The 18,254-nt window shown below is 39.0% G+C and overlaps 1 protein-coding gene across 3 annotated transcripts in view; it reads right to left on the minus strand.

Moving 5' to 3' along the window:
* Positions 1 to 18,034, minus strand: part of Stat92E (Signal transducer and transcription activator Stat92E) — a 522,273-nt gene extending 504,239 nt beyond the window's left edge. The window contains exon 1 of one of the 3 annotated variants that reach the window (XM_067140262.2): positions 17,898 to 18,034. Coding sequence is in view for 2 of the 3 variants with exons in the window: in XM_067140261.2 (XP_066996362.1) it covers positions 17,436 to 17,484 (49 nt within the window). In the remaining variant the exon portion in view is untranslated. Of the gene's footprint in view, positions 1 to 17,435; positions 17,866 to 17,897 lie in introns of those variants that run through there. The other 2 variants (XM_067140261.2, XM_067140263.2) reach the window with 2 other exon arrangements.
* Between the last annotated feature and the right edge of the window lie 220 nt (positions 18,035 to 18,254).

Consider the following 18,254-nt stretch of genomic DNA (forward strand, 5'->3'; position numbering starts at 1 on the left):
AACGATGGTGGAAGATTACAGTCTTGTCTAACCCCGAGAAATACCTCGAACCAAGAACTCATCCTACCATCAATTCTCACGATAGCCCAATTTCCAACACACATTTATTTGATTGTTTTCAATAATCTAACCTTAACCCCATAATCCCTCAGTACAGCTAACATCTTTTTCCCTCGGTACTCTGAAATTACGTCTTCTCTAGACCTACAGAACTTAACTGGCTATTCCTTGTAATTTTCAATTACCTGGTGCATACTGAATATCTGATGCTGCCAGCCCCTCTGTGGACTGAAAACACATTGGTTTTCATCCAACTTACTCTCATCCATCGATCAAAGCCTCCATTCCAAAACACCAGTGAACATCTTGCCTGGTACACTGATCCATGGAATGCCTTCATAGTTGTTGCAATCCTTCCTGTTCCCTTGCTTATCAACAGGTGCAGTTACTATTTTCATCCACTCTGAAGGTAACTTACTAGAATTCCATGCTAATTTTATTCTGTAAAAAGATTTCATTCCCGCTCTCTCACCATATTTCTCCATTACAAGTCTAATTTCATCTATTCCTACTACATTATGATTATGTTTATCATCCCTTCTACTTCAAGAGTAATTTCACTAATGGCATCATTCTGCACACCATGAGATCAGTTGTTTGCAACATTAATAGGAGGATTTGGTACAATCCTACGATGTGGCCTCCAGAGATAAAAGATGGAGGCTCGGATGGTCTGTTTTATCATATAAATTATAAACAGGAGAGGTTTCCACCTATTCAATACATAGTTATATTTACAATGTTATTTACATTACATGGGACTAACTTCAACCCTACACGGGGTCATCATCAGCCATATTTAAACATACACAATATATGACGAAATCCTAAAACATGTTTCTAATCAGTAAGAATCTTATGAAAGTATAATTTACAATAAGATGTGTGGTTGAATTAGGCAAGGTGCTATGGCGCTCAGTGTTGCAAATGAAAGTGAAATATTGCGAGTGACATAGGTGAGCAATATATAACAAGTACAGTAAACACGCTAAAAAGTCTGGATGTAAAAGTACAAATGAGATGTTCTGTGTTGTAGGTCGATTTTAGACACAAGGTGTATCAGATGGAATTCAGTATGTCCTGGTTATACATAATGGTTGTGGACCAAGTGCTATGGTACTAAGAATCTATACAATATAACATGAGACATATAATAAAAGTATGTACAATGTTCGAGTAATAAATGTGTAGATGATACTCTCTAGAACAATCTACAAAGTTAACATTCATATATATGGGAAAAACAAGTTGTGGACAATGCAAACTATGAAAATGCCCAGAGTCTAATTTTCTTCTTAATAAGTTTATAGTTATCCAGGTACTCAAACCTATACAAATATTCATCGAAATGTAGAAATCTAGCCTTACAACGCTTTTAATGATTTGACAAGTATATCCGTAGCCGTTACGTTGTAATAGGCCTAATTACTTCCCTAGTAAAATGAAAATAGTATGTTTTGATGCCATAATTTCAGAAACTTCTGATATAATCTGGCAAACGATTTGCTGACTAACCTGACATAATTAGCACAGATCAACCTTAAAATAAATGGTGGTTGTGCAACACATTCATTTTTCTTATAACTCAGTACAGCTCTTTACTATTCCATAGGCCTACAGTCTTGATAACTTATCAACTTGTAACACGTTTCCAATTAATTAAGCGAAATACTGGTAACGATGGTGAAGATAATAATAACAATAACCTGAAATTAAGAGGTGGCATAAAATCTCAAAACAATATCTTCATTAATGGTGAGAAAGCGAGTCCTCTAGAGGTTATGTTCACTCTCTCAATCAAGGAACAAGAATATTCATAACTCTCACTTTAGTAAAACGAAACCTTCATTAAATTGTTGGTCACAATACATTTCGACAGGATTTTCCATCTCTACTGTGTGCACGGAAAGCATTCTGAGAATGAAATGCAACACATTCAGCAAAATCATTATCCTCCATCTTGCTCCAACATAAGTGAGACACTTAAGGGACACTGGGACTGAAATTTCCAAATTCTATATAAACTGAGGTACAGCTTTGAAATTTTGTATGCTTATGAATAGTCATAACATAAACCACTGTGGTAAATTTGAGCATTGCAAGTTGATTAGTTCTTGAGATATTAATTATTTTATACATTTTCATGTGCAAATTATTCAATATTTATAAAGGTCTGCCGCATTAAACCAATCAAGATAGTGTAACTTTTAGGTAATATTCTATTGCATTAATACAATTGGAAGAAACCTACGGATTATTTTTTGAATTGCATTAATGAGTATGAAGAAATAAATTTTTTTCATATCCAAGTTTTTAATCTACAAAAATCTTCAATTTTTTAAGTTTGAAATTTTTTTGCAGCCAGACCAAAAGTGCAATCCAAAAATAGATCCGCAGGTTTATAGTCAATGCAATGAAGATAATACATGCAAATTTTGAAAGCAATATCATAAGATTTATGACGCGTGTAACATTTTGAATGCCTGAAAAAGTGAAACAGAGAAAAAAGCAATTTTTTAAAATAATGGACAATGCTCATAACCTGTATTGCCAGCTGATAATCTCAAAGAAATTTCTTGTTTTCTCCTACTTTTGGATTTTGGCTTATGCCACCGAGAACTTACTGTATGCATTTCACCACAGAACACCACCAAACAATAGTAGAAAATACTCGCATACCTCAACACAATCAAACTGGAAAACAACTTGTTTGTAAACAAACAGGATTTGCACATGGTATGTACGGAAATAGTCATAAATAATGTTGAAACTAATAAATATTTCTTTAATAAGTAATCACTGTCTTTGAAAATAGGCATAAAAATTTACTCAATATATTATGCAAGGCCACACCACCACCTGTAATTTTCATTCAGATTTTTCAAACTTTTGTAGTTCTTATATAGTTTACGTAGTAAAAGTGCCTACTTCCTCCACTAGAAGGAAGCAAAATGCAGACCGACAGATGTAGGAGGCCTTTTTGAATTATTCTTATGAAATGAAATCGTGAAATCTGCTTGAATACACCACTAATGTGTGCTGATCGTGAGTCGAACGAAAGTGGGCGTTTAAAGGACTGCATGCCAGGCATTTAAAAGCTACGCTAGAGCTTTAAAAATGGAGGAATTTGGATGAAAACACTGCTATCTGATCCGCGGGGGTTAGGGGTGTATTAATATGGAAAAAGCCGAAAATCAATATTTTACGTATATTTCGCCAAAATTTCAGTCCCAGTGTCCCTTAAGTGTGTGTGGGAGGTCCACTTATAGCAATAAGTGGGACACTTAAGTAGGTGCTATGAAATGGAACCTGGCTTATAAGGGGCACTTATGTATAAGCGCTGTCTATGAATTCAGCCCTTAGTGCGAAACAATTAGAGATCAGGGGAAGGCATATATATATAAGTCAACGTGCGAAGAATATGCCTGCCGAACAGCCTCCAAACCATGTAAGTGGAACAATGTTGGTTTCTCAAGTGATGGTTCCTTCGCAAAGGAATACATGATTGGGGAAGCATCTCTGAACAAACCATTCACAGTGACTGTGGCATTGAAAAAAAAAAAAAAACGAAGGTTATGTGGTTAAAAAAATTGTCCAGTGGTGATCCAACTACACTGAATGTACTTGTGAGTCCCATAACATTCTTCATCCATGGGAAAGATACGCTATATTAAACAAGAACAAGGCGACATCAATAAACAGTGTTTCAGCAGGTACTCTGCCATAGAATCTTCCAGCCTTATCTGTAAGTCCACTTCCCATCACCAAAGAAAAGAAAAAGTGTTTACTACACATGTGCAAGTTATCTGAGCACTACAGGAATTGTTACAAAAATCTCCTCTCTGAAGACTAGTATTGCTGTTTTGACTTCATGTCAATTTTTAATTACAGTTTAATGGTTTAATCCTCCACATCTATCTGATTTTTCAATCTCCGGCAGACACTCTGGTTGAAGTATGATGATATTTTCAATTATTTTCAAAGTAATGTGAATAATTATACCAGATATATTTATTATAAACCAATATGTTATGTCCATGTAATAAATGTAGATTCCATGTAATGGAGTACATTAGAAAATTATTTTTGATATATTCACGTATGCTGTTTGTTACGGAACAATGCGGTTTGGGCAGCCATACACAGAACTGTTCCACTATACTGAGATTTTAGACAGGTGTTGCACTGTCCTTGGAGCAGTATTATTGTATCTGTTGGGTGAACATTATTTGTTGTTCACCAATAATTACATTTAATTGTTTTAAAGTCAAAAATTAATATAGGCCTATGTGCAATGAAAAATGTTTTCTTTGTTCTTGTATATTTTGATAGAAGTGCCATACAGCGTTGTTCAGTGGTGTGCTTCAATTACTGGTCTTGCTCAGTTTCCTTCATGTGCTTACAATTCCTTGTCTGCATCAGGTTTTGTTTGGAGCCTCTTCTGCAATACCTTCCTTTTAAGTTTACAAGCACCGTGCGAGTTGGCCGTGTGGTTAGGGACGCGCGGCTGTGAGCTTGCATCCGGGAGATAGTGGGTTCGAATCCCACTGTCGGCCGTCCTGAAGATGGTTTTTCGTGGTTTCCCATTTTCACACCAGGTAAATGCTGGGGCTGTACCTTAATTAAGGCCACGGCCGCTTCCTTCCCACTCCTAGGCCTTTCCTATCCCATCGTCGTCCATAAGACCTATCTATGTCGGTGCGACGTAAAGCAACTAGCAAAAAAAAGTTTAAAAGTTGCCTTTACTTTATTGTTCCACCAACGAATTCGCTTTTCCTATCTTCACATAGTTGTTCCTAGGCATTCCGTTGCCATTTCTACTATAGAATCTCTGCATGCCACCCACTACTCTCTTTCTATATCCCGATCCTGATTACCATCTATTGTTTGGAAGGTTTTACTAATGATATCCAATATATCAGTATATCTATACATACTTCTATCCAATTTGCGTGTAAAAATCAATCACTACTGATCTGCATTTAGGGCAGTCGCCCAGGTGGCAGATTCCCTATCTGTTGTTTTCCTAGCCTTTTCTTATATGATTGTAAAGAAATTGGAAATTTATTTAACATCTCCCTTGGTAAGTTACTCCAATCCCTAACTCCCCTTCCTATAAACGAATATTGTCCTGGAGATTCTCCACCCTTATTCAGCCACAGACAATTGAGGACCGTTTTTCGCAAAACTTGCTTTGTGAAAAAATGAAATTTTTCACGAGGGACAAAAAACTATCTTCCAAGAAGGGCTTTAAAATTACAGACTTGGTTTTTATACGATTTTTACGGTTAGGGCTTATTAAAATGTGGTCATCGGAATTGGTTTAATTTGAGAATTGCACACTCCATGAGGGTCCGAAATTCAACAGCTTTATCAAAACTTGCTTTCTACATAAAATACAGTGGAACCTTGGATTGCGAGCATAATTCGTTCCGGCAACATGCTTGTAATCCAAAGCGCTCGTATATCAAAGCAAGTTTTCCCATAAGAAACAATTGAAACCCGGATGATTTATCCACAACACGAAAATATTTATTTCCATACCATTTCTGAAATGAAATATAACTTAAAACAAATTCAACTGCACTTTAACTTACAATAGAATCACCGATGGTGTGAGGGAGACGAGAGATGACGTAAGAAGAGTTACTATGTAGCACGAATTTTACTAATGGAATCACTGCTATCTGTTGGCTCACTGGAATCGTTTCCTTTCGTGCAACTTTAACAAGGAACCTGTCCAATGACTTGCTTTTGCCTCTTTTTGAGGATTTCATGAAAATGTGACAATGCATTGTCATTGAACTGATTCATTGCTCGAACTGCTTTTCTACAAAAATTTTGCACCGTTTCCCACATTTTGCACTTCTCCCGAATCTCAGTTGAAGTGAAAGATTCCATTGACTTTCCTCCTCCTCTTCGCCGCGTGAGATCTCCTCCATAACCTCTTCCTGTTGTTCACGATGCAGGTCCATCAGTTCGTTGGTAGACAGTTCCTGCCTATGTTCTTCCACCAGCTCTCGAATGTCCACGTCATTCACCTCCAATCCCATAGTCTTCCCTAAGGACAATTTCATCGACAATCGGCGGCTCATTTTCACCAACAATCCCCTCAAAGTCACGTCCAAGAACACAGTCAGACCACAGCTTTCCTCAAGCGGAAGTGAGAGTTCTCTTGGTGACTCCATCTCAGGCTTTATCGACGATCTTCAGGCAGTTCACGATGGGGAAATGCTTTCTCCTAAACTTTCGGATGGTAAGGTTTGTTCCTTCAGTCACTTCGAAGCATCGCTGAAATAGTGCTTTGGTGTATAGCTTCTTGAAGTTCGAAATGACTTGCTGATCGATAGGCTGGAGTAGTGTTGGGAGTAAGGAACTTAACCTTAACGAACTTCTGAATAGTCGTCCTCAAGAACTCAAGGTCTGGAGGATGAGTATGAGCATTGTCCATAACCAGCAAGACTTCGAGCGTCAGATTATTTTCTGAAATGTATTTCTTCACTATAGGACCAAAGACCTCGTTCATCCATTCAACAAGGGAGGAGAAAACGTAGGTACACGTGACACTCGTATTGCGGAACATCACTAGCTTATCAAGTTACAATTTATTTCAAATTTTTGCTCGTCTTGCAAAACACTCGTAGGCCAAGTTACTGGCATTCCGAGGTTTTACTGTAATAGCGAACAAATTGTTAGTAAAACAGGAGTTCTTTTGTTTTTCCATCAATTAAACAGATTTATTTACAATGTAATATTATAGTACACCATTCCTGCTAATTCTGGCATCTACACTCTTTATGAATATAAATTAATACAGAAAATTAAAAAAAATGTTACAATTGTTCTATGAAATTTGTTTACAGAAAAACTCTATTCAACCTTCACTCAAAATTTTTCTACATCAGTCTCTTCAAAATAACGTAAACATTGTCTCTGACATGTACACTCATTATAAATGTAAAAAAAAGAGGAAAATAAGATTATTTCTTTTTTATCAACACAAGCACTTTGTCCACTTTTCATTACATCTCTCCAATATCAGAGACTTCAAAAAAAACTGAAACATTGTTTTGTCACTTCAGTGCTCATAACATCCTCATGGAAGGATTTGGCATCGTCCGGAACCTCAAAAAATCGCATCAGTTTTACAATATCTTCCTTCTTTTTACTCACTTTGATTTCTTCTGAATAGTGGCACCGTCCTTTAGTTTAAATTTTTTTCCCCGTCTTTGTTATATCTACCTCCGTTTCTAGTCCTGAGAATGTATTTTTCAGTGAAACTGACACTGGTCCTCTCCCATACATTTTGTTATATTTTATGACTCGAAGCTTTGAAATTTGGAATGGTAACTTACTTTTCAAAAGCTTGCTTGATTTTTCTTTCAGATCATAGACTTTCCAGTTATCTCCCAATAGTTTCACACCACCGTAGTTTCTCATTATCTCATAGTACTCATATGGAGGTAAGATTTCTTCTTTCATTCTGTATTTCTTTCCTAAGTTACCTAATATCCTATCCAGAGGTATAAAACTGTATCCTCAAATAGGAAAGGAGTGCTGAACCTTGAGGAATACCTTGGATTTCTCCAAATATCTTGATACAGTTGCCAGAAGTATACTATTTTTGTTTTGTGCCATACAGGAATACAAAAATAATCTAATAAGCAAATTTTTCTCATCTTCCTTTAATAATTTTCTCTCAAGTTCTTCAAGGTAATCTAGTATAGCCACTGATCTCTATACAGGGATCGCTGATGGCAGCTCTCCGCTGCAGGAGAAAGTACGCCAAGTTGAGCGTGCGGTTCGCCATGTTGGCGTACCCATCCCAGAGCTCTCCTTTTGGGGAAGCAATGATAATATAGTCAATTTTAAATCGCAATTAATGGCGCGTTGGAATAATTAAAAATATAGGGACATGTTCACTCAAAGCATAAGGACATTGGGATCACTGACACGTCGTTCCGAGGTCAGTAAATCTCCGGGATAGCAATAAAAATGAATGTATAATAACGGCCGACTAATATTAACTTGGGTGCTGAATACATGCAATTAGCGATCGGTAACACAATACGAGTGAAAATCAGTTTCTGGAAACATTGCTGTAAATTGTATACATGTATGTCACAAAATTATGCATTCTTAAAATGATGTACCTATAAACGTAGCTCACTATACAGGCCTAGATTCGACATACCATAATCGGTGCTTGATAATGAATTCCTGTTTCTATGAAATAACGCGCAGTTTATCAAATTAAAATGTAATTGAAGCAAATGTACACGTTCATAAAACCAGCAAATATTCAAAACTTATCAATATATCACATTACCTGCAGCTTAATTTACTATTACAGACCTCTTTAATTAAATTCTGCTACCAAAGCAATATTGGTCATCATCAGAAATCTGTAACACCCGTTAAATGAGCCCCAAATTCCACTAGTATAATGGGATAGCCTAAAACACCCACCACACTTTGCCTTCTCCCACCACTCCAGTGTCTGAAACCCATAATTATTACTGATGTAAATAAGGTCTAGAATTCCTCCAGACTTCATCTTCTAAGATTGTTATAAGGTCGCATCAAATATTTCATCAAAACCGTCAGTTTAATTATGACAAATAAATAAAAATATAAGTAAATCTTTACTTGCAGTTAACGTTCAGTAAAATTGAAAACAGTTGGCTATACATCACTTTTAAGGCGTGCAGTTTGTCCATTTTTATCTAAACAGTCTTCTTCAAAGTGATGGGAGCGGAGAACAGCTGTTTTAGAAGGCTCCCAAGTCTCCCACCTGATACTCCTAATCCATGATCTTAGATGTTCGGGTTTCGAGAAAAGGAAACCTAGAAAAATTGCCATTTTGCTCCCAGAATATGCGAAATAAGATACAATAACCTAAAACTCAAAACACTACCCTAGGAAGATTATGTACAGTATAAAACTCACCGATGAAATGATTTCTCTTTCTGCTGATCGTTTCTGTTTGTACATCCATAAGCTGAACACTGCGGTATGTTAATACCCGGTAGGATGTTTCTTCATTCGGATTTCACATAAATACATGCACATTTAAATTTAATTTTGTAATTTACAAGCAGTGTCCGCCTCTGTGGTGTAGTGGTTAGTGTGATTAGCTGCCACCCCCAGAGGCCCGGGTTCGATTCCCGGCTCTGCCACGAAATTTGAAAAGTGGTATGAGGGCTGGAACGGGATCCACTCAGCCTCGGGAGGTTAACTGAGTAGAGGGGGGTTCGATTCCCTCCTCAGCCATCCTCGAAGTGGTTTTCCGTGGTTTCACACTTCTCCTCCAGGCAAATGACTGGATGGTACCTAACTTAAGGCCACGGCCGCTTCCTTCCCTCTTCCTTGTCTCTATCCCTTCCAAACTTCCCATCCCCCAACAAAGCCCCTGTTCAGCATAGCAGGTGAAGCCGCCTGTGCGAGGTACTGGCCATGCTCCCCAGTTGTATCCTCGACCGAAAGTCTGAATCTCCAGGACACTGTCCTTAAGGCGGTAGAGGTGGGATCCCTCGCTGAGTCCGAGAGAAAAACCAACCCTGGAGGATAAACAGATTATGAACGAACGAATTTACAAGCATACTACAAGGCAACAAACCTAAATTCATAAAATACACTATTTCTTTGGAAATAACACAGCACAGAACACCCATGGAACTACAATCAAGGGGGTTGGCGTCACTGAACTAAGCATAAACAAAGCAAGCGCGCTCCTCGTGGTCTATTCAATGGGTCTACTGCATAGAGATGGGAGTTACATATCGTATTATGATACTGTATTCTGTTCCATCGCAGTAAGCTGTTCCATAAATATTATGTTCCATCCGAGACCCTAATACAAAAGTAACTGTCTCAGCGAAACCAAGGGAGCTCCTGATTGGTTAACGGATGTTAGACTGTAAGCAAGCATGGCACCTAGACTTAAGCGCGCACTCCTGCGCAGGCGTGAGCGATGCATTTGTAACCGCTTAGAGGCAGTACTGACATTCCTACACTGTTACTTGTCAGCCGGTTACAGAATTACAGATATTCATTAGTTGTCTCAAGAGCGTTGTATTAGGTTTACAAGAGGTAATACATACAGTTGTGTAGTTTCTCGAAACAGTTCCGCGTGGGCTTTCCAGTTAATATTTCGTGTTTTACACTGTGCTGTACAGACGATGTAAATAAATCTGCCCGATGTGATTTATGTGGGCAAAAATTTAGTTACAGGGGAACGGTTTCTAACTTGAAGAAACATATTGAAAGAAGGCACCCAACAATAAATATTTCCGTGTTAAATTCCCAAACTCTACCAGTGCATGTGGGTCTGATAATGTTCATAGTAATCAAATATCAGGTCCTGGACAGCCATCGCAAGTGCCACCTCGTGTACCTATCCCTCCTCCTGAATCTTCATCATCACCTGCAGCCCGTGGGGCAGAGAAGCAACAGTCGCTGTCATAATTTTTGCCAGTGAAAAAAAAAGAAGCTGGACAAGCTACTATTAGTTGTTTACCGTGGATTTTCAGCCCTTTTCTATAGTGGAAGATGAAGGTTTTGCAGCGTTTTGTACTGGATTAAACCCTGCCTACATTTTACCTGATAGGAAGACTATTTCATCATCACTTGTTCCAGCAGCATATGAACAGTGTATGGCAGTCGTTCGTGAACATTTAATGTCTGCTTCTAGCGTCTGTTTAACTACAGACTCCTGGACGTCTAGGAATTCAGAGAGCAACCTAGCTGTCACTGCACACTTCATCACTATGCTGTATATATGTAATAATGTGTATGATGTTAAAAAGTCATTTAACTGGTTCCTGTTTTGACTACGTAATAGTAGTTCTAGGAATGTAAATGGGTCACTGCAAACATTTCTTGGAATAGTAAGTGACGACCAAGTGAAAGGGATGGAGGTAGTGGAGAAAGCGAGAGGGAGATAGAATACCGCTATTTACGTACTGGTTAGGAGCTGCAAGAGGCAGCAGGGGGTTAACGACTATTCATCCCAAAAGTTGCCCTGTACCTTGTATTAGGTTACATTTATATCCTAATACTGCAACCTAATACTACACTGTAACGGATACAGTGGAACATGATACAGGAAAGTAACCGTTTGTCCCATCCCTACTACTGCACTGTGCGCTCGCTGCCATCTTACTACGCCAGTCATCTTCTATTCGGCTTACTGCTACCCAAGCCACCAGCCATCCATGTATAGAGATCAGTGAGTATAGCTGAAGCTACCTCATTAGCACCTCGACCAGACTGTTTCTAACCAAGTGTAGAAATCCACTTCAGACTTATCTATGGGTGTTTTATTTCTCATAATACAAAGGTTGTACAGCCAAGCCCGTCTAGAATAGAAAACTTCTCCAACAGTTAGCTTGGTGAGGGATTGGTTCTGTTGCATGTCAAACACCACGTCTGCATGAGGGTCAGTGGTTTCCTTCATAATCTGTAAACGATACTCGATTTGAGCCTTTTTCTTGCTTTCTAAGTCGCTGCATGATTTTGAGTTAAGTAATAATGATTTACAGGTTGAACAAGTATCGGAATGGGGACTGCCAAAGCCTAGGTTGAAGTTTTTATAAAATACACTTCTGAATTTTGATAATGAGCATTTCTTTCTTCCCCCTTTTTCTTACTGTCTGATGAAATTACTGTGCATGGCGTTGATATTCAGTTCAGGTGGTAAATATGATCTCTTGCATTTATTTCGGCTGTAGTCAGCTTCCCTGCACTTGTACTGTTTAATGTGTGTTATTATATCTTCCGTGAGTTGCTCCTGTTCCTTCATTAGGCGAGATCCCCATGATTTTCTTTTAGAGGAACACCGGTAGTTAGAAAATTTCCTGCAATAAAATGAAGTCTACTGCGAAATACACCCATTACTTCTTGAAAAGCCTTCACACAAACATGAATCATTTCGTTGTCCTTCCTTATATAATACCTCACTGACACTCCTTTGGGATTTACAGCAGCACCAGGGTCTGCAGTTTGTCTTCTTGGCTGACGAACCTCCATCTACTTAAGTAAAAAAGCATCTTGCTCACATTTTGCTTTAGTGAGGTAAAGAAGTTTTCTAAATTCATCCATATCTTCAAAAGAAAGATCAGAAACATAGCAACCATGAGGACGTCGCTTAGTCACATTCTTGAGAATAATGATTACAAGTAACATTGAGTTCTCCTGTGCTTTCCTCTGAATATTTCATACTTTTCTTCCTTCTTGAAATCCTTCCTCTCCTTTTCCTACCTTGTTCAACTGTTGACACCGGATTTGAATATTCCTCAGCCATGTTAACTTCTATAGCACAAAAATCACACAGCCTCTTTCATGACCTGAGAAGACTAACTACCGTATCAATAAGGAATATAAGCAGCTGGGAAGTAACAATAATCAAGATTGTTGCATACTCAATAGTCCCATTGTCGTATTAATTTTAAACAAAATCCATGCAGTTATAATGAGTAACAGTTACAGTTACTTCAAAATAAAAATTATTCCTGCAGAAAGCAAGTTTTGGAAAAACTCACTAATTTTTACAGATTATTATAGCAGCAAAAACCAAGATCTGCAAAGACAGGTTACACCACCATATAGAGAACTTTAATATATACGTATGTCAATAAGAAAGTAAATTTCAGTTTTTTACAGAAAGCAAGTTTTGAAAAAAGGTCCTCAATTTAATTTGCCCTATCCTAGGCCTAGAGATACTTAGCTCACCACATATCAAATAGTGTTCTGTTATCATTGAAAAATCCCCAGAAAAGCCACACATTCCTAACAGATTTCTTGAATTCCAAGTCATTTATGATACAGTGTGTTACGTATTATGTACCCTCCCATATGCAGTAGTGATTAGACCTATGCTTGAACAATGTATTAGCCCTCTACTGCACGAATTATTTTTCATTTTCATTTGGTGAATAAAATTTCAAGCTTTAATGTTCAACTTACGTTCTGTGTTTTAGATCTACCAGCAGTTTTTAACTGGGACTAATAGCTTAACACTCGTATGTGATGTGGATTGCTGAAATGGGGTGTACGAGGACGGTTTGAAAAGTTCTTGGAATCACCGCTAGATGTCAGTGCTAGAGCAACAAGGTTCCCGCGCAATAATCGCACATCCTTTGTGAGTGAACACGTGGCGCGTCAGTGCTCTAGCGGCAGGAGTGTGGTAGTGACGACTCTTTGGTGTTGTTCCCGCGTAGTGATTTGTGACAATGGAAAAAACTGAGATTCGAGCAGTGATTAAATACTTTGTAAAGAAAGGCATGAAAGCAAAGGAAATTCATGCCGACTTTCAGAACACACTGGGGGACTCTGCTCCTTCATTTTCAACTGTTGCCAAGTGGACCAGCGAGTTTAAATTTGGTCGGGAGAGCTTGGATGATGATCCGCGTAGTGGACGGCCAAAAAGTGTAACAACCCCAGAATTTATCGCAAAAGTGCATAAAATGGTCATGGAGGATCGTCGACTGAAAGTGCGGGAGATTGCTGAAGCTGTAGGGATGTCTTCTGAATGGGTATATTATATTTTAACCGAAGAATTGGGTATGAAAGAATTATCCACAAGATGGGTGCCTCGGCTCTTGACATTGGACAATAAACGCACCAGATTGGAAATGTGCGAACAAAGTCTGGCCCGTTTTCAGTGCAACCAACAAGATTTTTTGCGCTGGTTTGTGACTACAGATGAAACTTGTGTCCACTACTATACGCCAGAGAGAAAACAGCAGTCAAAGCAGTGGAAACATGCTGATTCACCACCACCAAGGATAGCAAAGGCAGTGCGTTCGGCCGGAAATGTCATAGCCTCAGTTTTCTGGGATGCAAAAGGCATTCTGCTGATAGATTATCTTCCTACTGGCCAAACAATTACAGGGCAATACTATGCAAACCTCCTAGACCAACTACATGAAAAGATACACAAAAAAAGGCCTGGTTTGGCAAGGAAAAAGGTCATCTTTCATCAGGACAACGCTCCCCCGCACACAAGTGTTATTGCCATGGCAAAACTTCACGAACTGGGGTACGAATTGTTGCCACATCCACCTTATTCACCTGATTTTGCACCATCAGACTTTCATCTATTCCCCAAGCTGAAAAATTTCCTCGGTGGACGGAGATTTTCTACAAGGGAAGAACTGACAGCCGAATTGGAGAGGTATTTTGCAGGCCTGGAGGAATCTCATTTTCGAGATGGGATCAAGGCATTGGAACATCGCTGGACCAAGTGCATTAGTCTACAGGGAGACTATGTTGAAAAATAAAAGCAGTTCCACCAAGGTAAGATACTTAATTCTAGTACATTCCGAGAACATTTCAAACTACCTACGTATATAAAATTTTTCATGATTTTAGGCTAATCATTTAACATTCAAAGACCGAACATTACTGCCTACTGGCCATGGCGCAAGTATACTTGCACGTAGGTAAAGTCTGAGGTTGAGCCAGAGGTACTCCTGAAGCCTGTGGTAATGTGATGGGGAGGGCCCACGTAAAATAAACTGTGGTTGGTACGCTTGGATGTTGACGGGGTGGAAGGAGTACCTTTTGTTGTAGGGCTGTTTTGTCATATGTTATAAAAACAAACAAGGCATCACTGTCTATGTGTTTAATTGACTGTACAGTTGAAGGTGTGCCATGAAACTACCTCTGTCCCCAATCTGTATCCATTTATACAGGTGAAAAAAGTTATATGTTGTCTGACGGCAACAGTATGCAGTGAAGGGTTAGCGAATGCTTATCCCACACTATCACAGAAGTCTGATAAACTCTTCATGTTCCTCCTAGCTTTCCCTTATGTACACACTCATTTCCTTTAGTTCTATTTCCAGTTCTTGTAATGAAATCACCCATTAGCCCTATCCTATATTTTTGTTGACAATGACTACAATGTCATTCAGTACTTCATAACACTCGCCAACTTCATCCTCATCTGCACCCTCATATGGTGAATCCACTCACACAATTCTCATCCTAATTACTCCAACTACTGGGCTGAATGGCTCAGATGGCTTTCCGACCCCAACTTGGCAGGTTCGATCCGGGCTCAGTCAGGTTGTATTTGAAGGTGCTCAAATACGTCAGCCTCCTGTCAGCAGATATAGTGGAACATAAAATAACTCCTGTGGGAATAAATTCCAGCACCTCAGCATCTCCGAAAACCATAAAAGTAGTTAGTGGGACATAAAGGCAATAATTAAAAATAGTTCCTTCAACTGTTAAATCTACCCACTCATTCGCTCATTGACGTGCGTAACAGGAACTATGTTGCATGCAATAGTACTTCTGATGTACAGTCCTAACCCACACTCTGCCCTTCCCTTTTTAACACCTGTTAAGAACACTATACGATGCTCAACCTTCCTCATCTCCCCTTACCCAAATATCAGTCTTTTCTTTTTCCTTACAAGATGCTTTACGTTGTACCGACAGATAGGTTTTATGGCAACGATGGGACAGAAAAGGGTTAGGAATGGAAAGGAAGCGACCATGGCCTTAAGGTACACCCCCAGCATTTTCCTGGTGTGAAAATGGGAAACCACAGAAGGTTTTGTAAGTCAGAGTCTCAAGCTTCTAACAAAATAGACCAGCAGATCATCATCTTCACTTAAACACTGTAATACACCTGTTTTCTGAGCTAACAAGTCATCCAAGTTTTCATATAAACTTAAGTTCACTATGCCAGAGTACATTACTGCCACAATACTATGAACCCAAGACCAAACCACAATTTAAAACTTTTTACACAGAGTAAATAGTCTTCTAAATCAATGCTTTAGCCCTGGAGGCAAGACTTTCACACGTGCAGAACGACTGTCGTTTGTTTACACGCTCCCAGCCTTCTCGGGAAGGATGTTGTCAAGCGGTGCTCAATGCTGCCAACCTCTCTACTTAGGAACTAACGAGCGAGTGGTGCTTCGATAGGTGGTGGTGGTGATTATTGTTACTCCATTGGTCTGGATTAGTTCTTACCATGCGGACGGTTATGATAGGACCTGGGCAAGACCACTGGTTTGGACTGGTTCTTGCCATGTGGACGGTTAGAATAGGATATGGACAAGACCTGTGATATAGGGACAAGCATAAGGGCGCTTTCATTGCGCTGGGGTTGGTAACGGATTACGATTATCATAATTGACGGGTATGAGATCACATGTCACTTTACGATGGCCAATTGGAATGCAAGTAGCTACTTCAGCAATGAAATTAGGTTAGAAAAGTAAATGTAGGGCCTAGTTCTTGGGGCGAGATGGTGAGTTCCTGGACATCGCTATGAACATCTCTCACCTCTGAGACGCATTCCAAGTGAGATTTCATTAATTTCCACTTATCCTACTTATAATGTTAGAAAAATCTTGTCTCCAACCTCTCTACCATAGCCTAATATTGATTATTGATGTAGTCAAAAAGTCAGAATTAGCCATCAAGTGTTACACATATGAGAATGCTGCAAGCCAGCGAAGTGTTTCTCACTTCATCACACTTCTCCACCACTAACACATTATTCATTATGCACAACACACTAGACAAAGTGCAGTGCGGAGGATATTCAATGACAACTTGCTATAAACCCACCATCTCGCCCCAAAAAGCATTTTCTTATATAGGAAAATTGAAAGCAAGACAGCATGAAAGAAGAAATTGCCACCATTATCTTTACTCCCATTGGCCAGCTCCGATCAGCTGTGAACAAGCCTATGTAACATTTTTCATGCTAGAGGTCGCATGATCAGTGGCCACAGGGTTACCAATGTAGTTTAGTAGCTGTAACCTATCTTTGTAAATCCAGGCCAAGTTCTGTCATGAAAACAGTGACCCCCGCGGGGGCCACACTCCCTTCGAGAGACTCTTAACTATCGCCGCGGCGCATACTGCCCGCACGGCAAGAGAAAAGTTAAATTAGTGGTTGTAACCTATCGTCACATTTTCTCAACAGTTGGTGACAGCATCACAAGCCTCTGCGTATACAGCGAGCGGAGTGTGAGGCGTGCCAAGCCCGGCCCGCTTATGGAAGTTTTACAACAACCCCAAAAAGCGATGTTGAAAAATGACGCATGAAATCACAGACAGCAAGGTCAAATTACACAGCTGTATTTAAAGTCATCGAACTGAAGAAATCTTTCTAAACAGTGCTGAAAGCAAACTCTACAAGTTAAATTTTTTGGAAATTCCAATAGCTGCACCAAGGCACTAATATGTTGCTTTTATAGCTCTATGATAGAACACTTAACCTCAAATATACAAACTGAAATTTTCCCCATACCTTAAAAATAAATAAAAACGTCCATTTAACTCCAAAATAAACAAACAAACTAATCGCATGTCTTAAAAATAAATAAAAAACGTCATGGACTTACTGGAATCTTCATATCTGCATGAGGGTCTTTCCTTTGTCTCTTCAGACATAACGATTACAAAAATGAAACGAATACCAACACAAAAAAGAACAGTAAACACTGGTTATCGAAGCATTACCAACCAGTTGAGCTTACACACCACCAAACCAAAGGTTATACAACACTCAATTACAAAAACAATGCGTTACTGAACATGATCACGGTAGTTTCAAATGTTTTCATTGAACATCAACACAAACACTCAGACAATGCCATTTATCTATGCGATAAATAAAACGACGACTTCACGGATATGTTCCTAGTAAATTACTTTCTAAAGATATACGTGTAAATAATACAGTATCGACTCGTTTTGCCTGCGTGATTGGAAACTAAATGACGATACACTGCCCTGCCAACCATTAAACACCCGCACTACTGTTCAGACGCCTATAAAACGCACTGTAAAAGATTACAACTTACCAAAACTTAGACTCTAGCGTTGACGTCGCTAGCACAACGGTTTTTCAGCGTTGATGAGTAATATATGTCCTTCTATACAATGATACTAAGAAAATATGACATAAACGATATGCAAGACATTTCCTGGAATTCTGAAAAATGGCATATCACGTGACGCACGCATGCGCAGAAATCTTCTTCTTCTTCCCTTAGGAATTTCTTGGGCGCTGCTGAAAAGCCATTACCCAGTCACAACACATGCTGTCGTGAATTTTCAAGAGAACCAAATTTTGAGTTCTACTGGAGATGTACAGAGTTGTTCAACACTTATAGAAACACTGAGGTTATCGAACGAGAACGTAACGACGTCATAGGTTG

This window comes from Anabrus simplex, chromosome 2 (assembly GCF_040414725.1).
Source record: "Anabrus simplex isolate iqAnaSimp1 chromosome 2, ASM4041472v1, whole genome shotgun sequence".
Taxonomy (NCBI): domain Eukaryota; kingdom Metazoa; phylum Arthropoda; class Insecta; order Orthoptera; family Tettigoniidae; genus Anabrus; species Anabrus simplex.